Here is a 21,861-nt window from a genome sequence, read left to right on the forward strand (position 1 = left end):
TAGGCCCCCTATCCCTAAGCCCCCCCTGCCCCGTTTACTCTTTCTCAGGACGTGAAGTACGGCGACAGGTTCAGTAAGACGCACTATCCCACTAGTGTGGCTTCCACCTGTATTCAGTAACTGCGTGCAAACTCATTCATAACGAATGCCTGGTATTAAGTAGCAGCATTTGCGTGATCGCTCAGCAGTCGCAGTCGGAACGATAGGGGCCCGCAAAAGCAAGGTAATCACCCCAATCCACTATCACTCGTTTCTAGAGCACATGTTGTATTAAGCCGCTGCCAGCGTCAAGCGTTTCCTGCCGCGGAATCGGCGAAATGTCACACGAGCTTCCGCTGCGACAAGCGAGCCTGGTCGATGGAGTCGCGGTGTCATGTATTGGAGCAATTGGCGCACGGTATGTCAGCTGGGAAGCTCGGCGAGTCTTTGGGCGACATGAGTAAGGGCACGTTTCAGTGTTGCGCGCAACCAATACGTTGTCCCGTTGTCCTGTGCAGAGTGCACCAAGTGTGGTCAACGGTTTTGTCATTGCCAAGACGGGGACAGCGCGACGCCGGTAACCCGAAGCACCCATCGCCTCGCGGTGAGGCCCGTCCTAAGTTTGCCGTGGCCACAGGCTTGGGCAAGGGGGCATTGTCATTGACGGGCAGCAATACGGAGCGGCAATTGTTCTTGCGCAAGGACTGACTAATAAGGTCCTGACGTTTTCGGGACCGCGTTCGGGCTGCACGCACAGGCGTGGCCGCTCCTTCCGGTGCACCGTTTACGTTCCCTGCTGCCTCTTCGCTCCATGAGGACCTACACGCAGGTGACTTACAGGAGCACGGAAATGGGAGGGCAAGCAGCCGCGGGCCTGGGGTTCGGGAAGGCGTGACGGTCCGCTATCATGGTATTACTGATGCTTGCTTGCTCCCATCCCGTCCATCCTATTTGCCCGTGCTGCCTTAGGCCGTCACATTGGCGCTTGCCTAGGGGCGGGTGACCGGCCTGTGTCATTTCCGGCGGCCGTTGCAGCCGATGTTGACTTGAAGAGCACCATGATGACTGGGGATCGATTGGCTGAGGCAGGATCCTCCGTGGTATGCACAGCGCCCTCATCCGGTGTGGGGGGTACGGCGCGCCCAGACGTCTCGACGGGCGTCATCGCAGACCGGGAGGTAAGGGGATACGCACACGGTTGCATTCGAACTTGTGGTTGAATGATGCCTGGGCAGGTAGGCAGGGGCAAGTAGGGCAGGACTGACTCACACATTATTAGTAACATGACACTGGCGAACCTAAGTTTCAGCAAAGCGCCGGCTGCTGCAAGATGAGAGCGCGGCGCCAGGTTGCGCGGCCGTCGCCGTGTGCTGTATCATGACGTCCCAGTCGCGGTCGGTCTTGCCCAGGCTATCGCCGGCTGTGCCAGGCTGTCCCCAACTTCCTGGCTCTTTTTCCGACCATGTCCCTGTCGTCGCTGCCTCCCTGGCCTTACTTGCAGTTCCTGTTCGGACGGCTGGAGCCCCTGCCCAGCTGCATGGTGCTGGCGGCACTGGACCCCGCCTCCCGCGCTGCCCTGAGGGCCACCTGCCGCCGCAGCAACGCCCAGGCTGCCGCCCTCGACAGCCACCTCACCATCACCAGCTGCGACCAGGTGGTGGCGCTGACGGCTCCGCTGCGGCGGGCCGGAGCCGCGCAAGGCACGGGCCCCGTCGGCACCAGCACCAGCCGCTATCGGTGCAGTGACGGCGGCGAGGACACCTGCAGCCGCGAGCAGCTCCAGCATCCCGACCCGCAGCAATCTGCAATTGGCCATAGCCGCGCGGGCTGGCACTGGCAGAGCAGTGACGTCACGTCGGGGGCGTGCGTGTCGGACGTGTACCGTGCCTCGTCCGCAGCGCCATCCCGCTCCGCGACCGCGTCCACCTCCGCCTCCTCTGCGGCCTCGTTCCTGCTGGCCACCGCCACCTCATCCTCGGCATATGGCTCAGCTGCAATCAGCGCCGGCGGCAGTACCTGCAGCAGCGCCGCCGTCAGCGCCGATGACACGGTGACGGGCTTCCTCACACCCCGCGCAGCCCGTGCCTCCACCAGCCACTTTCCTGGCGGCCACGGCGGTGTCTGTAGTGCCGCCGTGCCCCCTGTAGTTCCTGCTACTCCAAGGCTTACTGGTACCTGGCAAACCGCACCCGCCGCGGCCGGCAGCGAGAAGTCCCAGCTGCAGCTGTCACAGCAGCAGCTGGTGATGCCGGTCATGTACCCGTCGCTGCAGCGCATTCACGTGGCTCTGTGGGATCGGGGCGAGCGAGGCGGCGGTGAGTGCACGGAGCCGGTAGCGCCGGGCGGCTCCAGCCCCCCGCCGTCGGGCGCTGTGGGCCTGCGGCTGCTGATCGCGAGTGGCGCGCTGGCGGCGCTGCCGCGGCTTACGCTGCTGGACCTGTCGGGATGCGGCAGCGCTGGCGGCAGCGGTGGGCTGGTGCTGGATGTTGCGGGGTGGGAGTGCCTGGCATCAGGGCTGCCGGCCTCACACCCGCTGCTGCTGCGCATGCCGCTGGCCATGATGCCGCGGTGCGGCTCAGGGGCTGGCCCGCACGGCGCTGTCGCCTTACCGCTGGCGCTGAGCGACCCGGCCAGCAGCAGCACCGGCCCAGGCGGAGGCGCCGCCCAGCCCGCCCAGCAGCCGCAGGCGGCGCTGCCTGCTGCGGGCGCCTTGTGGCGCCAGGCCAGCCCGCCCCAGATGGTGACTCCACGGGTGCTGTACGATGCGGGCGAGGTTGCCGGTCTGTTGGCAGCGCTGGCGGCGGCACGGCCGGCCGTGGCCGTGGAATTGCTGCCCTTCACCAGCAGCGCCTGCGACAGGTGAGGAGTGCTGATGCGGGCGCGCGCATGCTGATGCGGGCGCGCGCGTGTGGTGATTGACGTGCCCCTCATTGCTGTCTACACTGTTGCCGGCGGTTGGCGCAGCCCAAGCTTGCCTTACCACAGAACGCTTACACAAAAGGCTTACCACAAAGTGCTGATGCCCCACACACGACAGGGCCTTCATCCTGGCGCCGCGGCCTTCTTCCGCCGGTGGCCGCTCCCGCCTGCTGCCCCTGAGCTCGGCGGCAAACCTGCGCTCGGCGCCCATCTACATCACCGCCGACATGTATGCCGTGGAGGTGGAGGCGCAGGTGGAGGCGGAGCTGGCGGACATGGCAGGGCCACCGGCACAGGACCATCAGCTGCAACAGCAGCAGCAGCAGCAGCAGCAGCACGGAGCGGCAGCAGCGGCGGCAGTGGGGCCAGTGATGCAGGCGGCGGTGCTGCGCTCGCTGCCTCCGGGCCTGACGTCGCTGTCCGTGAGCGGCTTTGTGCCGGACGACACCGGGCTGCTGGACACACTGGCGGGCCTGCACCAGGTGATGAGGCGCGTGAGGCTCGTGAGGCGTGGCGGTGGCTTTCGGCGCCTGGGCTCTGGAGCAGAGGCACGTGCGTATGCCGGAGTGAAAAGGGCGTGTGCACTGCCGTACCAATGCCCTGCTGACGCGTGCGTTTCCACTCGGTACATCCTGCACACACGCCCACAGCTGCGGCGTCTGTACTTGGTGGGCATGGTGCTGGGCGGCCGCGGGGTGGCGCAGCTGGCGCGGCTGCCGCACCTGGAGCACATCTCGGTGGACGTGCTGACGCTGGTGCGTGGGACGGGGTGGGCAGACAGGATTGCCACATGGGCCGAGCGCTTGAGCAAGGCACAGGCTGTACACGGAAACCCCCGGCGTTCTTACTGGTACTGCCTTTCTGCTCCTCACTCATACACCCCATATGCACCCGTCCCTCCACAGGCCAAGATCAACGGCAACGGCAACGACGGCAGCGGCAGCGACTTGCCCCAGCCGGTGCTGCCCCAGCTGCGCTCACTGACGGTGCATGACCTCATTGTCAGCCGCACGCCGCTGACCGCCACCTGCCCTGCCCTAGAGCGCCTGGCCCTTGGCGACTCCGCGGCCGGCGTGGAGAGCGGCGACCCGGTGCGCCGCGCGCGCAGCCGCGAGGCCAACGCGCGCATGCGGCGCTCCTTCCTGGCCGGCGGTGGGCTATGCGGGCTGCGGCGGCTGGCGCGGCTGGAGCTGTGGGACCGGCTGTACCCGGCCCGCGAGCTGGTGGGCAGTGGCGAGGCGCTGGGCGAGCTGGTCATACACGACCAGTCTGGCGGCCGGTGGAGCGCCGAGCTTGCGCTGTGGGCGGGCTCCTCCGCCGCGCCACGCCTGCGCCACCTGCACCTGGCGGGATGCAGGTCGGGATGCAGGCCGCCGGTGGCGATGGCGCCGGCGCAGCAGGCGCCGGTACAGTTTGTGCGGGTGCAGCAGCTGCCACTGCCGCTGCCACTGCCGCGTGTCGTACGGCCTGTGGGCGTCCCGCAGCCACAGCCACTGCCACAGCCACAGCCGCATGACGGGCAACAGCCGGCCCTGCCGCGCATGATTCCGGTGGCCGCTGCCGTGGCTGCGGCGGCTGCAGCGGCCGCGCTGGGCGCTGCACCCGCGGTGCCGCTGCCAGCTCTGCCGTTAGCCCGGCCAGCAGCGGTACCGCAGCTGCTGGCAGCTCCGAGATCAAGTGGGCCGCCGCGGCCCTGCTGCGCCTTCTATGAGGGCACACTGCTGTGCGAGTGGGGTCTACAGCGGCCGGTCGGGCAGCGAGCGCTTTGTCTTGGCCAGGGCCCGAGACAGGACCTCCTGGCTAGTGGCACTAACGCCACCTTCCGTAGTGCGTGCCACAGCTGCAACAGCGGCCTCAGCGGAACTAGCTGCAGTGTCAGCGGTGGCGGCTGCGCTGGCACCAACATCGCGTTGCAGGGCGGGGCCGGGGCGGATGGCGGCTGCTGCCAGCTGACTCTGTCGGGTCGGGGCACTGACGGCGCCATGCTGCAGCAGCTGCTGCTGGCCAGCCTCAGGCGGCCGGGCGGGGCCGGCGCATTGACGTGGTGAGCATCGGGTGGGAGGGGGGCCAGCGGAGGGTTGTCAGTAAAGCGCGTCCGTCCCCTTCTTTCCTGTACTGTGTAGCCCTTTGGCAGCATGCCATAATCCGTGGCAGCTCCCTAGCACTCAAGAGTTGCCCTCCACCTTGGTGCCTGCTTGCTGACCTGTCCCGCAGCTTGGTGCTTGAGGACCTGGCCCGGGGTGTGGCCAGCGAGGAGCTGGTGCAGCGCCTGGTGCGCTGCCTGCCGGGCCTGAAACAGCTGCGGCTGCGGCGCTGCGCCGACCTGGGGGAGTCCTGGGCGCAGCGTCTGAGCACCACACTGCGCCGCTCGCGGCTGCAGGTGGAGTTTGTGCCGGCGCCGGCGTCTGCGGCTGTGGGCGTCCCATAGATAGGTGCTGCACGCGGCTGCGACATGGTCAGGTCAAAGGGGGGGTTAATAAATGATTCCATTCATCTCAACGGATTCCTATGTAGGAATGCTAACGCGCCTGAGATCTTCGCATTCATGCTGCAAAGCTCACAACTTAATCACGAATGTGTTCCGTACCCTATGCCACACACACTTTTGATGCTCCGTGTTTTGCATGCATTGTAGCTCGTGCATGGATGGGGTTCATGCGCTTGCTGATTGATACTATTGAGATGAGCTGTTGCAAAACATTATGTGGTGCACAGAAAAGGACTCGTATACATGGGCATTGAACTTGTTGATGGGCTCCTGGTTGGGGTCATCTAGCTGGCGGCGTGGACAGCTTGCCTTGTCGGCGGGGCTTATGGAGCATGTTCATCCATCGCGTATAGGTTCCAAAGCTTGGAGAGGCTGGTGAAACAGCCCTGAGCACGGAACGGAGACACACAGGACTTTGGGCTAGGGACCATAAAGCCTGGCCTCGACGGCATTGGATGGAGTGCTTTGGTGCCTACGCATGAACCCTGGTGTGCGTGTTGTCACGGCGGCGCAACACGCGGGCAGCTGCTGCCGGAAGGGGTCAGATGCGCGACCTGCGGCACAGTGCCATGAGCAAAAGCTTGAAAGGGGAGCTATCTGGAACTCCAAAGAAGCTGCTGGTGCCACCGTCACACCACTTAGGCCTGATGTGAGGCCTCGGATATCAGCGCCAGCAGCCAGGGATCCCGTCGACCTGTGCAGGGAAAGTACTCAAGAGTGTGCCCGCACCCTCCCGCTCCCCCACTGTACGACCACCGACCACCCTCAACCACGCAGTCCTACCGCCGGACGCGGGAGGTGATCCTGTCGAAGCGTGGGACGATGGCAAAGTGGGCAGAGTCCATACCACGTGTACCGAACACACTGTCCCATTGCACACCCGTTGGAGGTGGAAGGTTTACGCTAGTCAAGCTCATCTCCCCAGGGCAAGCCGGGGCAGCTTGAGCAGGCACAAAGAATCCAGGTGTCTTCGTCATTCAAGCAGCCGAAGCAGCACACTGTTGCTGCTGGCCTGCTGCCTAACATATGCGCTGCTCTCCCGTGGGCAGCCTGCTTCTTAGCCTGCTCCCGGGCCTCTTTGGATGGCTCCTCGTGGTCTTGCTCGCCCACTCCGCTCTACGCATATGCACATCTGCGACCATGCCCTGTACCATTGCCACCGCTACGGCGCTACCAGGCCCCACCGTCACCTGGCTCGGAACATACGCCTTCAGCGGACTGCAGGCCAACTGAGACAGGCCCATGACAGGCCCCAGGACATGGTAGGTGTTAAGGACACGGCAAACCGCCAGCACGCACCCGTTCATACCTGACGCGATGTCCAAGGGGTAGGCAACTCGACCTCCCTGGGTTCCGCCCATGAAAATGCGGGGCTGATGCGGGCAGTGTACGCCGTGTCTCACCCCTGCCTGCGGCCTGCCTCCCCGCCAAAACCGATGCGTTGCACCGTCGCAAGCCACTAGGCCTCGTCATCACCTATTCATCCTTTACTTGATACTTTATTAGCGACCATGTTTGCAGACGCTTAAACACAGGCATAGCAAGTATGGCGCGGAACTGGCCCTAGTTTCTAAAGCAGTGCAGCGAGAATGGATTGGAATCCACAACCACCCGAGCCTGAAATTCGGGACCACACGGGCTTGTTCAATGCTCCCAACTCGCTGGACTGTGCGCGATGGTCTGAGGACAACTTGCTCGCCATCGCGGCGGGTGCTTCAATTACAATCCTCAATCCAGCAACGCTAGGCATAACACGTGCCTTTGCGCCGTATCGTTCGGTGGACCTGTCGGTGTGGGCTCCGGGATTCCGCCCGCGCGAATGGGTTGACTCGCCACAGTTCGCGCTGGCTGCGGTCACGGAGGTGAACGTTCAGGCCTCGGCTGGCAAGCAAGGCTGGCGCTGTGTGTCGTGGTCGCCAGCCGGGTGCACACCTCCAGGAGGTTGCTACTTGGCCGCCCTGTCCACCGACCACACGGTGCGCCACTTCCCCCCGCACGCCCAGCTCAGGGCACCCGGGCCGCACCTCGTTGACGTGTCTGGCCAAACGCATAACAGGATGCATACGCCTGGCATGCATAAAGGGGCTCGGGGAGTGCTGCGATGTACTTGGCGACCTGCCTGCCTTGCGCCGCTTGCAGGTCCGGCTGCTGGCCCCGCCCGTGGGCGCCATGAGCAGCGAGTGGGGCGTGGCGCTGGACGTGAGCGAACTGATGAAGAACACCATGGAGGCGACAGGATGGAGGGTACGTGGCAAGGAGCGGAGGCGGCATGGTCCAAGGAAGGGGGGCGCAGGAAGGCGGTGTTGCAGTGGGTGGGGGCTTCTGAGGGCGGGAACGGGCATGCTGAGAGCTGACGCATATTCGTCGAGTTGCTTGTATGCAGCTTGATTTGCCTGATCGACTGGGCCCCAAGCTATTCATGGATGGGCGATTCCAGTTCAGCCTTATGTTGTGAGGATTGACCACGTGCGCTTCCATGAACTTCAGGAAGTGGACGGCCTGGTGGCGACCGCCGGGGGCCCGGCAGACGGAAGTGGAGTTGGCGGCAGCAGCGGCGCTCACGAAACAATAGCCACCGCAGTAGGGCCGGGCGTCGGCGTCGGGGCTGCGGACTGCAACGTGCTGCGGCTCCGGGGTGGAGCGGGCGGAGACAAGAAGCTTGCCGCCCGGCCGGCCGCGAAGGGCAGCGGTGGCGGCGAAGCAGCAGCAGCAGCAGCAGCAGCAGCAGCAGGAGTCCACGAGGCTGTAGCTGGGGAATCGGGGTCAGACGGTGCGGATGAGCCAGCCGCCAAGCGGGCCCGGGGCCCGGACGGGGCTGCGGTGGCGGCCGACGGCGGCAAGGGCAGGCGGCCCTCCGGCGTGACGCCGAACGCCAGAGCCGCAAACAGACGGCCGCAGTCGGCAGCCTCCAGGGGAGCTGGAGCGCAGACGCAGTTTGCTGTGGGCGACCGAGTGGAGGTGAGCGGCCTGCCAGGGCGCCCAGCTGCGTGCCAGCGTAGAGAGCGGGCATCGTGGGCGTTTGTGGACAGTAGGGATGGTGTAGGTGGCGCTTGCTATGGCTGCTGCACCGTTGCGTAGCACGGTGTGACGATGGGCTGTGGGCAGGGCTGGTGGCGGCGTGCAGTGGGATGAGTGAGCGTGCGCACGCGTCTCATCCGCACCCCCCTGCTGTTGGCTCGGTTCCCGCGCCCAGGTGCACAATGCGGAGGAGGGGCTGATGGGCGGCTGGTTCAGTGCGCGGCTGGTGCAGCTGTCCGACCCCGCCCACCGCTACGGCTTGGTGGAGTACGACGAGTTGCAGGTGCGCCCGCTGCTGGGGCCGGTGCCGGTGCCGGTGCCGGTACTCGGGCTGCTGGTGGAGGGGGCGATAGCGAAGCGGACGGGCCTAGGTCAGGGCCCCATGGGCGGGGTGGGACGGGGCTGGGGGCAGTAGTGCGGCGTGGCAGGGGCATGTCTTGCGTGTCGCGGTGCTGGATGGCCTACTGCCGGTTCTGGTGGCAGTGCCGGCTGCACAGCACAGGGCGTGGAGCAAGAGATGGGCCGCTTGTAGCATACCAACCAGGAACTGACCGGCGGCTACGTTGCCAGGTGGTGGGGTGTGCTCCGACTAGTTGCTCTCCTTGCCCTCGCGCCAGCTGACGCCTCACCCCACTCGTGTATCGGCCCCACAGGCCAGCGAGGAGGAGGGATCGGCAAAGCTGACCGAGTGGTTCCCGCTGCCGGGCGCGCCCAAGCTGCTGACGGCAGCGGCGGCCCGAGCCGCGCTGCCCGTTGACTCTGCCTATACCGTGCATGCCAAGAGGGGGTACGCGGTGCGCCCTGCGCCGCCCAAGACGGTGAGGCGTGGATGACTGGGTGTCGGGGCGCCCTAGCTATGTGTGTGCAACGGCGCCGTCAGTCCGGGACAGGCGGCTGGGCCTTGCGGACGGACGATGTGCCGCTAGCTGCTCTCTTTTCCCGCACTACCTGCACTGTCATTCCGAGATTCTGCGTCCAATGGCGGTATACCCTGTTGCCCTCCACACCCACTCCCCTCCTGCTGCCCTTGCTGTCCTGCAGCTGGCGGCGAGCCCGCCCGACGGCCCGCTGCGCCTGGGCTGTATGCTGGAGGTGTACCACGACGGCGCCTGGTGGGGCTGCGAGCTGGTGGGCGTGGCAGGGCCGGCCGAGGACCTGCGCCGCCTGGCAGCTGGGCCGGGCGCTGCTGGCCGTACCGGTGAGGGTGGTAGCAGCGGCAGCGGCAGCGGCAGCGGCGCCCTGCTGGCCGTGCAGCTGCTGGACGCGCCGGACCGGGTGGAGGTGCCGCCGGAGCGCACACGCTTCCGCCTCAGCTGGGACGAGCGCACGGCAACCTGGAGCAGCAGCCGCGGCCGCGGCGTGAGTGGCGACGTGTTGCCAGGTGAGCGCCGCTATGCGTTGTAGCGCCAGGATGGGGCGGAACCACGGCTCAGGCCTGAGGGCTCACGCCGCCCAGCGGTCCCATTGACGGTGCCTGTCTTTGTCTGTTGCACGCATCCTCCGCAGACCTGCCGGCCGCCTATGCCGACGTGGTGCTGCTGGGTGGCGGCGGTGCGGAGGCCGCGGGCGAGGCACTGGTGCCGGCGCTGGTGCAGCGGCTGGAGGCGCTGCGGGCGCAGGCGGCAGAGGCGGCAGGCGGGGACCAGGATGAGGAGGGCGGCGGGGATGAGCTGGAGTTGTGGTCGTCTGCGGTAGAGGCGGCTGGCCAGGAAGTGGTGAGAGCCGCGCCGCAGCTGTTTGGGGTGTGGGGCAGTGCGATGCTTGAGTTGCTGCTACCAGGGTCGGCACCGCGCCGCGCATCAGAGATGCTTTGTTGCTCCGTTTCTTTGGTGCCAAGTTGCCTCTCCCCCGCATGTGTATGCCCCTGCATTCGTGACAGCTGGCGGCATTCACCCCAGAGTTCCGGCTGCTGCAGCTGGACGGCAAGTGGCTGTGGCAGGCCCTGCGAGACCAGGTGGCGTCCCGCGCCGGCGCCTCGTCGCCCGAGCAGCTGCCGACACCGTCTTGGGCTTCCACAGGCAAGCAGCCCAAGCAGCAGGCTGCGGCCAAGTCCGGTGTAGCGGCTGGCAAGGGCGCCGCCAAGGCTGCCCCCGCCAGCAAGCCGCATGAGCCGCTTCCCAAACCCAAGCCGGCCACTGCGGCTGCCGTTGCTGTGGATGAGCAACCAGGAGCGGCCAGCAAGAAGCAGGAGCCGGTGACAGACCCCAGCCAGGCCCCAGGGCCCGCCGCAGGCAAGCCAGCAGCCAGCGGCAAGGCGAAGGCTGAAGGCGGCGCTGGCGCTGGTGGCGGCGAGGGCAGCGCCAAGAAGCCGCGCAAGTCGATGACCGCCAAGGAGGAGCCGCCGCTGGACTTCTCCGGGACAGACCCGGCCACCTTTGACGCGTTTGACAAGCGGTCAAAGGAGGAGAAAGAGTCGGGCGACGGTGCAGCGCTGGAGAAGGCGGCGCCGACCATGGTCATCAAGCGGTGAGCGGCGCAGACCATGGCCATCAAGCTGTTCAGCAACAGCAGCTGGGCAGGCTCGTTCGGCACCACTGCATCCAGCCCGTTCAAACCATGTACGTGTGCCCGCCCTCGCCAGGTTCCAGGCCCTGCTTGCGGCGGCGGAGAAGAGCACGTTGCGAGCATACGGGACTGGCGAGCGCATAGCTGGTGCCGAGCTGCGGCTGTTCAACCAGGCGATTGGCGAGTTCCTCCACCTCTTCGGCGACAAACTGCCCGAGGGCGCAGGTAGGCCTCACGGCGCCCAGGTACCATATCCGCGGTTGTGATGATCGTGTGCATCACCCAGCCCGTAGCATGTCACTGCTCATGAGGTACTTTTCAATGTAAGGGGGTCCGCACAGCGGTGCGTGAAACCCCACAGAAATAGCAAAAACAATTGCAGCATGTTGTCCCAACAGATTGCCCCATGCCTATGCAGAAAAACGCGTCTCTCAGGCTGCCAAGCCCCGCTGCCGGCAGCTGCTGCCCAAGGCGGAGAAGGAGGGCAGCGAGCAGGCCGCGCCCGGCGAGGGGGCGCAGGATGCGGCCGGCGCGGATACGAAGATCGCCGGCGACGCGGCGGGTGTTGGCGCACAGAGCGGCGTGTCAAGCCCAAAGTGAGTTAGTCACATCTCAACCCTCAGGCAGCAACAAGCAGCGCGTCGTACGCCGTGACATGCGCTAACCATAAGCCTGGTTAAGACCAACTGACACGCCAAGCCGAATGCTGAACCCAAACAGGCCCAAGAAGGAGCGCACGGCGCGGCCCTCCGGCGCTGCGCCAGAGGCAGATGAGGAGCCGCTGCTGGACTTCTCCGGGACAGACCCTGCCACCTTTGACGTGTATGACAAGCGGTCAAAGGAGGAGAAAGAGTCGGGCGACGCGCTGGCCCTGGAAAAAGCGGGTGCCCTCATGGTCTTTAAAAGGTGTGTGTGTGTGGGGGGGGGGGGGGTAGGTGGGGTAGTTTGTTCCAAACCCAACTAGACCCAGAAACAGAGCGTATTAGGTTTGGCGTTAACCGACGCCCTCGGGACCGGCCGAGCAGACCGGACTAAAACTTATGTCCTGATGTTGCCGGATACGCATAGCGCCTGGCTGCAGTGTCAGAATTGACACACAACACACGCCCGCAGCTGCATTTCACAGTGTGTCTTACCGCCCCGTACAATTGGCCCAACAACGCTGCCCTTGGCAGGTTCCAAGCCCTGCTTGCGGCGGCGGACAAGAGCACGTTGCGAGCATACGGGACTGGCGAGCGCATAGCTGGTGCCGAGCTGCGGCTGTTCAACCAGGCGATTGGCGAGTTCCTCCACCTCTTCGGCGACAAACTGCCCGAGGGCGCAGGTGGGCTGGGTCGTAATGGCGGTCTTGGGTGCAGCGCATGGTCGGAGCCAGGCGTGGTCAATCAGGCAGCGCCGAATAGTCGAAGGATTGAAGACACGGCATGCATGCGGAGAGCAAATGCCTTACCGTTACTGCTTATAACTGCCGTTTACGCAACCTGCTACCGCAGACAAGCGCGTCCTGCAAGCAGCGAAGCCGCGCTGCCGACAGCACCTGCCTAAGCTTGGAAAAGAGGGTGGGGAGGAAGGCGCCGGCAAGGACAGTGGCAAGGCAGCGCCGGCTGAAGGCAGTGTGGATGGTGCTGCTACGGCTACTAACGGCGCCCCGGCAGCTGTGCCCGGTGCCAAGTGAGTATGCCGTTGCACTTGTGGCATGGAGCTACCATAAGTCATAGCTGCGTATGTGGCGTGTGGCTGCAAGCTGCCCCTTGTGAACCGCAATAGGTTTTTGACAAGCGGCGGCCACCCTCGCGTTCCCATGCCCATCACCAGGCCCAAGAAGGAGCGCAAGTCACAAGTTTCCGAGCCTGCAGGGGCTGATAATGAACCGCCCCTGGACTTCTCCGGCACAGACCCGGCCACATTTGAGCCGTATGACAAGCGGTCTGAAACAGAAAAGGCATCGGGCGACTGGCAGGCTCTGGAAAAGGCGGCGGGTCAGATGATAATAAAGCGGTGAGCGGGAGGGAAGGAGACACGAAAGAGTGACGAGCAATGTCCAAGTGCTTCGCGTTTGGTTGGCTTACATGTGTCGGTAACCGTATTTGCGTCTCCTACCATGCACGTTCCTTTCCCTCCCTCCACACAGGTTTCAGGCTCTGTTTGCGGCGGCAGACGAGTCCAAGCTGCACACGTACGGCGCTGGCGAGCGCCTGTGCGGCAACGAGCTGCGGCTGTTCAACCAGGCGATTGGCGAGTTCCTCCACCTCTTCGGCGACAAGTTGCCCGAGGGTGCAGGTGGGGCGAGAGGGAGCTTAGGATGGTGATTAGCAGTGCGCGCTGAGCCGCTGGCCGCTGCTGCCTGCACAGGTCCTACCAGCCGCACTCGTGTGGCCAGCCTGCAAGCCGCCATGTGCCTGCCTGCCTGTCTGCCTGCCATTGTCGTTTTACAATCAGCACCGGCACCGTATTGACCCTGCGCCCTGCTGCCTCAGGCAAGAAGCTGGTGTTGGCCACCAAGCCGCGCTGCCGCAAGCTGTGCCGCGCCGAGAAGCTCACAGCCGCTGCTGTGGCCGCAACTTCGCCTGCCGCGGCTGCCGTGGGTGCAGCTACAGCCGATGCACCAGCTCCTGCTGCCACGGGCGCTGCCCCTGCCGTTGCTCCTGCCGCTGGTAGCACCGCTGCTCCTTCCGCGGCACCTTCCGCTGGTGCCACCGCTGACGCTGCCGCCACTGAGGCGGGCCCCAGCACGGGCACGGGCGCCAAGCGCGGCGGTGCCACCGGGGACGGCGAGGCGGCGGCGGAGTTCCCTGGCGCCGACCCGAAGCTGTTCGAACCCTACGACGGCCGACCGCCGCACCAGCGGGGCGAGGGTGGCGAGGTGCTGGAGAAGGCGGCGGCCGGCATGGTTGTGGGCAGGTGCGCGGTCGGCCCGGGCCTACATGCGGGCGCGGTCGCGAACCGAGCGCACCTCACCCCCCCCCAGTGCATCCTGTACCGCTTTTCCAAACATCCCTGCAACCCCCCCCCCCGCCTGCGTGGATTCCCAATCCCTTTGCATGGCCGAGACATGTAGGCGCATGTAACGTACTCCGGCCCCTCCGCCTTCTGCCCCGGCCTCCACCTCCCTGGACAGGTACCTGCGGCTGTTGCGGGACGTGGACAAGAGCAGCCTGCGGGATTACGCCCGCCGCGAGGCGCTGGCAGGCACGGAGCTGCGCGTGTTCAACCAGGCCTGGGGCGAGTTCGCGCACCTCTACGGCGACAAACTCCCTGAGGGCGGAGGTCGGTGCCAGGGCTGTCGCGCCGACTGTTATGCAGTGTTGCAATCTGGTTCGGAGTGGAGCTTTGTTCCTGTATTGTCAGCATGCATCCATCACATCCATCACACACATTAATAGCGGGTGCCCTGGTGCGCCTTTCTGACCAGCCCCAGTCTCATACTGCACCTCCTACTGCCGCTGCTGGCAACTGCAGTAAAGCGTGTCTCAAAGGAGGCTAGGCGGCGCATCCGCGTTCTTATAGATCGATCTGGGACGGAGGAAGAGCCCCGGCCCAAGGGCGGCAAGCAGCCCGCCGGCGCCACTGACCAGGATGTGGCGGTTGATGACGTCGACGCCGGGGACGCCATGGATGTGGACGAGGCCGCCCACGTCCGGCAAGAGGCCCGGCCTGAGCCAGCATCGGTGGCGCCGAAGGCACCTGCGAAGCCAAAGGCAGCGGCCAGCGGCGCAGCGGCGGGAACGTCTCGGACAGAGGCAGCGGCTGCCGCCGCGCAGGCCCCCCGTCGCACTGCCCGTGCCGCCGCGCTCAAAGCTGTAGCCGCCAACCGCAAGGTGGTGGCAGGCGGCAGTGGCGACAGCGACAGCGCAAGCGAGCGCGCGGGCGGCAAGGGCAAGCCGTCCGCCAAGAAGCGCAAGCGCGCCAAGGACGAGGACGAGGAGGACGCCACGGACGGCGCCTCCAGCGACTTCAACGCCAGCGACGAGGCGGAGGCCAGCGACGACGATGTGTCGGTGGACGAGGAGGCCAGCGAGGAGGACCAGGGCGGCAGCGGTGCGGCGGCGGAGGATGAGGACAGCGAGGACGTGCTGGAGGTGGCTGGAGGCAACACGCGAGGCCGCGCGCCCAAGACGGGGTGGGTGGTGGAGGTTTCATGCGCCACTTTCCGCTCGCTGTTAGGTGAACATGGCGCTAGGTGGTGCCTGGTGCCGACCCTGAAGACACGCCTGCTCTGCCCTGCTGCCTTGCTCCTGTGACTTCTAAACAGGCGGCCCAAGGCGGTCGTGCCCGTGACCCGGGCCGAGGCGCTGCTGGCGGTGGCGGACGCAGTGGCCGCGGCCACCCGCGAGTTGCTGGACGGCTACGCGCCGCCGGCCGTGAACCTGGACGAAGACGTCAGCTTGAAGCGGGTGGCGCACCACATCATAGCAAACAGGTGTGGGCAGGCAAGGTCGGGCCTGGAAGGGCGCAGTAGGGCGTGCGCGGACGATGCAGGCGGGCGGGGCGGGTGAGCTGGTGGGCTTTGTTGTTGGGAGTGGGAAGCACATGGGGCGCATGGCGTCTGGAGATCCAGTGCGGCCCTGCCCCGCGGCTCCCCCAGGTTCAAGGCGCTGCGGCTAGCGAGCAAGGAGCAGTTGCACGTGTATGGCCGCGGCGACCACCTGTGCGGCCCCGACGTGCGCTTCTGGGAGCAGGCTGCGGGCGAGTTCCACACCGTTTTTGGCGACCGCGTAGACGCAGAGGATGGTGAGCGCAGAAGCGGGATCGGGCGGGTGGGCAGGTTGCGAGGAGGCGGGGCAGGCATGCTGTGGCCATGCTACTCCCCTCTGATTTCAGTATCTCGGCCAGCACGGAAAGAAAGGCCGACAGCGAAGTGGCGCGGGAGCGGTTGCGTGTGCACGCGGGCGCCAAGTGTCTTGCAAACAACCGGCACTTCAAGAGCTTGACTGGACGCGAACTGATGGGGTGTGGCATGCGCTTCGCCCCGCAGTCAAAAAGTTCCACCAGAACGCCAAGGCCTCCATTCGCAAGTTTCTGTCAAAGGTGGCGACCGGAGGTGGGTGGGTGTCGCGGTGGGTGAGGGGCGTAACGGCGCAGTGCGGTGGGAACATCCGTAAGGCTAAGCCGTTCATTACTTTTGCTGCCCTTCACATTCTGACATTGGAGCAGGCACCTCCCTGGCGGGGTCTCGCCAGCAAGGGCAGTCGGTGAAGCCAGGGCCGAGCTGTGAGTTCAGCGCGTGTCGCACCACCTCGATTGTGCTGTCTTGGCGTTTCCTGCGTCTGCTTAGCATGCACCAACCCATTGCCACGAAGGGATGCTGTCAGCGTTCGTGAGCTGCTGCTGCTGCTGCCCTCTTCCCCCCCCCCCCCTCGCTGGTTTTCAGCAGCACCGGGGTCCGCTGCGCCAAAGCCGCAGCGGATGGAGGCGCAGCGCGGCATTCGGAGCTCGGCAGCACTCAAGGGTACGCAGAACCTGTCGCTGTGCACGATATAGGCATATGACGTAGTGCTGGTTTCGCATTGTGGGCACGCCACAGTTGCTTTTTTGTGCCTGGACGGAGTAGGTTGTGCCACCGGGCCTTTCCTACATTCATTGGGCACTGACATGCCTTGTTCCTGGCCCTGTGCGCACAACTTCATCACCTAACCGCAGGCAACCTGAAGATTGGCTACCGGGCGCCCGAGGACGCGGACAAGGACGAGGACCTGGGCATGGGTGGAGCCTCCACAGACGGCACCGGCGCCTCCGAGTCGGACGGCGAGGGAGGCGGTGGCCGGGATCCACCTCCGCCCCTCTCCAAAGAGACATGGGCGCTCACGGTGCGCCCGCGTGTGTGACGCAGTGCAGGAGAGGAAGGTGCCCTAACGCGTGCAAGTGTCGGGGCACACTGCCGTCGCGGCCTGTGGCTCGTCAGCGCATATGGCTGACCAGGTCACTGACTAAGCGGGTTGCGCCGCTTGCGCCCTGCCTGCCTTTCGCCCTCCTGGCTGCCCTCCTGCAGTCCAAGTGCATCGGCATGGTGCCGGAGGTCAAGTACTTTGTTGAGCTCAGCACCGGAGGCGGCGCAGCGGGACCTGGCGGACCTGCTGAGGAGGGCGGCGCCGGCGCATACGGCGGCGGCAAGCGGGCCGCCAAGCCGCGGCGGGCGGGCGGCATCCCCTCCTATGCCATCCGCTTCCAGGGCTACCCCAAGGATGACCACCGGGTGCGTGCGTGCGGGTGCTGCCTCAAACCCCTTCGAGTCCATGCATGAGGACAACCGCCGCGACCACCTCCTCGTCGACCTCTTGTGCACGCCCTCGCACACAACGCATGGCAAGCGCTCAGCTTCCCTGCCGCCATCTGACACTGTACTGCTCCCCACCCACACTTACGCACCCCCGCAGTTCTTGGCTCTCAACGCGCAGCGCATGGCCTCCACCCTGGTGGCCTGCGGCCCCTGCGTGCCCGAGCGGCTCTACGAGGCGCGCACCCTGGCGCTCAGCGCCGTGTGCCTGGCCTGGTCGCCGCCCTACGCAGCGCCCCGCAAACAGCCCCAGCAACACGGCGTCGGGCCTGCCGCTGCCGCTGCCACCACTTCCTCGGGATCGGGCCGCAGCCAGACTGAGGACCAGGCCGGCGGCCCTGCCGCTGGCGGCGCGGTGCTGGCTCGCAGCTGCGTCCTTGCTGTCGGCAACAAACTGGGCCAGGTGTCTATGTGGAGGATGGACATGCAGGCGGGACCGGCAGAGCAGCGCCAGCAGCAGTTGCCGGGGAGCGGCGCCAAGCTGCAGTGGCTTGGGATGCTTGCGGCGGCCGGCGGCAGCAATGGCTCGCATGTGGCCCGGCTGCACTGGCTGGTGGCACCCGAGGAGGCGGCGGAGGCCGTAGACGGGGTGGCGGGCTCGCTGCAGGGCCAGTGGCGTGTGCCGCAGCCCAACTCGGCTGGGCCGCGGGACAGCCTTCTGCTGCTGACAGGTGCGGTGGCTGAACTAGGGCGTTGTTGCATGGCACACGGCTGGCACCACATCCCGCTTATTAGCGCCCTGTTGTGGACCTGGTTCAGAGCCAAGGCCTGCCGGTGGGTCAGACTCCGCCTCCCTGTGCCTCACCCTCGCTGCCTGCCCTGTCGACCTTCCTCCTCGTGCCCTGACGCTCCTTGGTCCTGCAGCCAGCAGCGACGGCTCCATTATGCTGTGGGGCGCGCCAGTGGCCACCTTTGCCCGCGCCTCCGACATGCGGCGACTGGCCACACTGTGTCACGCCGACGGCTTGGCGGCCAGCTGCCTTGACGCCACGTGGCTGCTGGCGCTCCGGCCGCCGCGCCCCAGGGCTGCAGGTGCAGGTGGGGCTGCTGCGGGCGCCGCCCCAATGGACGTTGACGGCACCGCTGCTGGGCCAGTGATTCCTGCGGGCACAGGAAGCCCTAAGTGCGGCGCCACCGCTGGCACCGCGGGTGCTGCGGCTGCGGCCACGGGCACTGGCGGGGCCGCCGCCAAGGGAGATGCCAGTGCCGGGGCGGCGGTTCAGGGCCCAGACGAGGCTGTGGAGCTAGACGACGCAGCATGGGAGCAGGAGGAACTGGTGGCGGCTGGGCCCTGGGCCCGCCGGCTGCTGGTGGTGGCGGGTAAGCCCAGCGGCGCCATATTCGCATGGCGCTCCGGGCAATGGCGGCCGCCTGGTTTGCTGGCCACGGCAGCCTGGACTGACGGGACCGCTGCAGCTGAGGGTGGCTGCAGCAGCTCACCTCACCTGTCCGAGGCGTTATCGGCAGCCGGTGGCGCCACCAGCTGCCTGCGCATGGGCGCGCACGGCACGTACCACACGAGCGGTGTGGCGCTGGTGGCCAGCCGCCCGCACCTCATGAGCACCGGCGTGGACGGGGCCGTGCGCAGCTGGCGGCTGCGCGAACTGCGGCTTCCGGTGGCGCGCGGGGCGGCCCAGGCTGGGGCTGGACTGGTGGCTCTGCGGCTGGAGGAGGTGCCGGAGGGCGTGGCGCGGCTAGACCCCTGCAGCAACGGCCTGAAGCAGCTGCCGGTGAATGTGAGTAGCGGTGGTTAGTCCTACAGACACGGATCTGGGAGCGTAAATATGATGACGGTTGGCCCCTGTCAACGTTTCCAGCTGCCTGAGCCGTGATATGGCCATATCGCTGCTTCGCATGCTGACCCGTTTGCCCCGCCTGCCCTGTCTTGCACAGATCCGCAATTTGCCGATGTCGCGCCAGGCCGTGCACGCGGTGGCTCCCAGCGGCAACGGGCTGGTGGTGGCGGTGGTGCGCTCCGCTGGCACCCGCGGCAGCGAGGCCGTCAAGACGTCCATGGTCTTCCAGCGCGTCTGCCAGGCCACAGTGCACCTGCTCACGCTGTACGGCGGGTCAGGTGGCAGCGAGGGCGGCACGGCGGGTGTGCAGCCTCTGACGCCGCCTCCGCCGGGGCTGGTTGGGGCGGGGCTGCTGTTCCAGCCGCCCACCGCCTCGGCGCTGTGGGACAGCCATGCGGCGCTGGTGCTGCGGCCGGGGCTATCGGCGGCGGCGCGGCTGCCGCTGAAGGGCTTGAGCGACGCGGCGTGGACCACGTGGGGCGAGCTGGGCGGCGGCGAGGGTGCCAGTCAGGCTGACGACGATGCCATGCTGGAGCAGGTGCAGCCGGCGGTGAGCACTTGTTTGCGGCAGAAGCGGGGGCGGGTGGAATGCAGCTGCTGCAGAGGCAGTTGGGATTGCGAGCGCGGGGGCTACGTGAAACATGTTTGTGCCCTGCTGGCGCTCCTGACTTCACCGCCGCACTACCCTCGGTGACAATCCTGCACCTCCTATTAAACCGCCCCTAGGATGACGACGGCGACGATCCCGACCAGCCGAGCTCTGGCACCGGCGACATTGGCCGCCGCCGCCTGGCCGCGCTCATCCGCAAGGACGCCGAGGAGCGCCGCCGCCTCAAGGTGGCCAGCCGCCTGCACTACCTGGCGGCGGCGGCGGCCTCACTGAGCGCGCTGGAGGCGCTGGTGGCGCCGCTGGAGGCGCCCTACACCGCAGCGGCGGCGGTGGTGGCGGCGGCGGAAGTGGAGGCCGAGGCGGCCATGGACACGGGCGACGGCGGCGACGGGGACGCCGGCACCAGTGCCACTGCTGCGGCCTCGACCAGCGCCTCGCTGTACGCGCTGATGGGCGGCGCCGATCTCATACAGGGTGTGGCGCCCGAGGTGGAGCCCAGCGGGGAAAATGCCGGCGACAAGGCCGCAGGCGACAACCGGGCCAAGGAGGACCAGGCCGCAGCGTTGCCTGGTCCGTCTGAGGGCGGCAGCCCCGGCGGCGCTGTCGGCTCCGTGTCGCGCTGGGGCTGGAGCGGGCTGCGCACCGCCACGGTGCTGCGGCGCCTGCTGCTGGGCGCGCTGGCCGGGCGGATGGATGCGGTGGCGTGCGGCGGTCTGGGCGAGGCGCTGGCCAGTGTGGACGCGGGCGTGCTGCAGCAGCTGGCGGAGCTGGATCGGCAGGCGGGCGCGCAGGTGGAGGCGGTGCCCAGCGCGCACCAGGCGTGCTGCACCGCCGTGGCGCGCAACGAGGTGGAGCTGCTGCAGGCGCACATCTGGGCCACACTCAGCTCGGGGCTGGCCTACTGCGGCGTCAGCCCGAAACAAGTGGCGGCCGCGGAGCCCACCGTGCAGTCCGCAAACGGGCACACTGCAGCGGGGGCGCCGACACCGGCAGCAGCAGCCACTGGGCCTGCTGCCGCGACGCCGCCGTCGCGCAGGCAGGCGGCCAGGGCAAACAAGGGCAGCGGCGGCGGCGAGTCCCCAGTCGAGGCTGTGGCCCACGACCCGGCGCACCAGGCTCAGCCGCTGCACCGGCTGCTGATGAGCGACTGGGTGGCGCTGCACTTGCACCACTCGGCGTTGAGGGCGGCGGAGCTGCTGCCGCTGGCAGCGCAGGTGTATGCAGCAGCAGGTAGGCAGGCTGAGGGGTGGGGGCGCTGCGCGGTGGGCTGTGTGTGGGCTGTGTGTGGGGTGGGGTGCGCGTTTGGCAAGCGTGTGAACCCAGCAGTTCGGCCATGACTGTCAGTGAATCTGAGCGGGTGCGGTGAATGGGCAACATGTCAGACAGCGTTACTGGCGCAAGGGAGCCCTGACACGCTGGTGTCCGAGCCGCGCGCAGGTGAGGACCCGCCGCTGGACTTCCCGCCGCCCGGCCGCGAGCACACGGCCCTGTCGGCGCTGCCGGTGGCGCTAGGTGGCAGCGGGCGTGGCATGCTGGAGAGCGCGATGCTGGCAGAGGTGGCGCTGGCGGCGGCGCCCGAGGCGGGTGCGGAGGGGCTGACCCTGACGCTGCCGCGCTGCGCCTGCACGCTCACGCTGTGCGACACGCCGGATGCCTGGAGCTGCGGTGTCTGCACACGCAGGTGGGTTAGTCCTATCCTTATTCCGGACGTCCTGATACTCCGGGGTGGTGAACGAGACAGCGTAGCAGTGTCCTTGTAATGCGAGGCTCCTATGCTGCCGGTGCGTCAGCGCACGTCCGCCGTGTGCCTTCAACATCCGTGCCGTGCCCACGGCACATGCAGGTACCGGCTGCCGCCCACGCGGCGTCTACACACGCCCCATTTTCCGCCGCTACCATTCTGCCTGTTCTGCGGCGTGCGCCTGAGCCGCGACGTGGCCAGCGAGGCCTTCCTCCTGCAGCCTTCGCTACCCAGCACTGGCATGATCAAGCTGGAACCGGGGGCGTCGTGACGAGTTGAACAATTGCGCGTTGGCATAGTCCGCCACGACAATCTGCGGACAAAATGCAATTTCTAAGCAGCATTAAGTAACCTCTTCTTACAGCACTGGTGACTTGGTAATGGCTTTGTGGCCGGACATCGGATGGCTGTAGGCGACGCGTGGGGAGTTAACCGTGTTGTGTTTGTGTATGGCATGGCATCGGCAGAGTCGACTGAGCCTGACTGCCGACTTCTCAGATTAAAATAAGAAGTACATTTTGTCACGCCTTG

General features: G+C 66.6%; 2 protein-coding genes across 3 annotated transcripts; both read left to right on the plus strand.

Moving 5' to 3' along the window:
- Positions 1 to 13: 13 nt before the first annotated feature.
- CHLRE_08g385951v5 (uncharacterized protein) lies at positions 14 to 5,988 on the plus strand. The gene is made up of 9 exons (XM_043065369.1): positions 14 to 397; positions 498 to 583; positions 737 to 808; positions 949 to 1,157; positions 1,481 to 2,838; positions 3,017 to 3,380; positions 3,549 to 3,653; positions 3,804 to 4,942; positions 5,113 to 5,988. The coding sequence occupies exons 1-9, from the start codon at positions 318 to 320 to the stop codon at positions 5,324 to 5,326; spliced, it is 3,627 nt and encodes a 1,208-aa protein (XP_042922370.1). The 5' UTR covers positions 14 to 317; the 3' UTR covers positions 5,327 to 5,988.
- Positions 5,989 to 7,209: 1,221 nt separating this feature from the next.
- CHLRE_08g386000v5 (uncharacterized protein) lies at positions 7,210 to 21,815 on the plus strand (the record flags this gene model as incomplete). Of its 2 annotated transcripts, none has more annotated exons than XM_043065370.1 (31): positions 7,210 to 7,362; positions 7,526 to 7,630; positions 7,874 to 8,344; positions 8,580 to 8,687; positions 9,058 to 9,222; positions 9,446 to 9,785; positions 9,911 to 10,119; positions 10,284 to 10,870; positions 10,986 to 11,134; positions 11,328 to 11,505; positions 11,630 to 11,815; positions 12,085 to 12,233; positions 12,403 to 12,580; positions 12,725 to 12,907; positions 13,041 to 13,189; positions 13,387 to 13,810; positions 14,028 to 14,176; positions 14,369 to 15,029; positions 15,162 to 15,329; positions 15,495 to 15,640; positions 15,885 to 15,950; positions 16,064 to 16,120; positions 16,281 to 16,358; positions 16,550 to 16,716; positions 16,899 to 17,102; positions 17,284 to 17,854; positions 18,048 to 18,919; positions 19,077 to 19,529; positions 19,706 to 20,819; positions 21,027 to 21,270; positions 21,433 to 21,815. In XM_043065370.1, coding segments are annotated over 31 exons (8,853 nt in total), but the record flags the coding sequence as incomplete, so codon positions are not given. The 2 variants fall into 2 exon arrangements, with proteins under 2 accessions (XP_042922371.1, XP_042922372.1); XM_043065371.1 differs by having other exon boundaries at positions 16,284 to 16,358.
- Positions 21,816 to 21,861: the final 46 nt, after the last annotated feature.

This window comes from Chlamydomonas reinhardtii, chromosome 8 (assembly GCF_000002595.2).
Source record: "Chlamydomonas reinhardtii strain CC-503 cw92 mt+ chromosome 8, whole genome shotgun sequence".
Taxonomy (NCBI): Eukaryota; Viridiplantae; Chlorophyta; class Chlorophyceae; order Chlamydomonadales; family Chlamydomonadaceae; genus Chlamydomonas; species Chlamydomonas reinhardtii.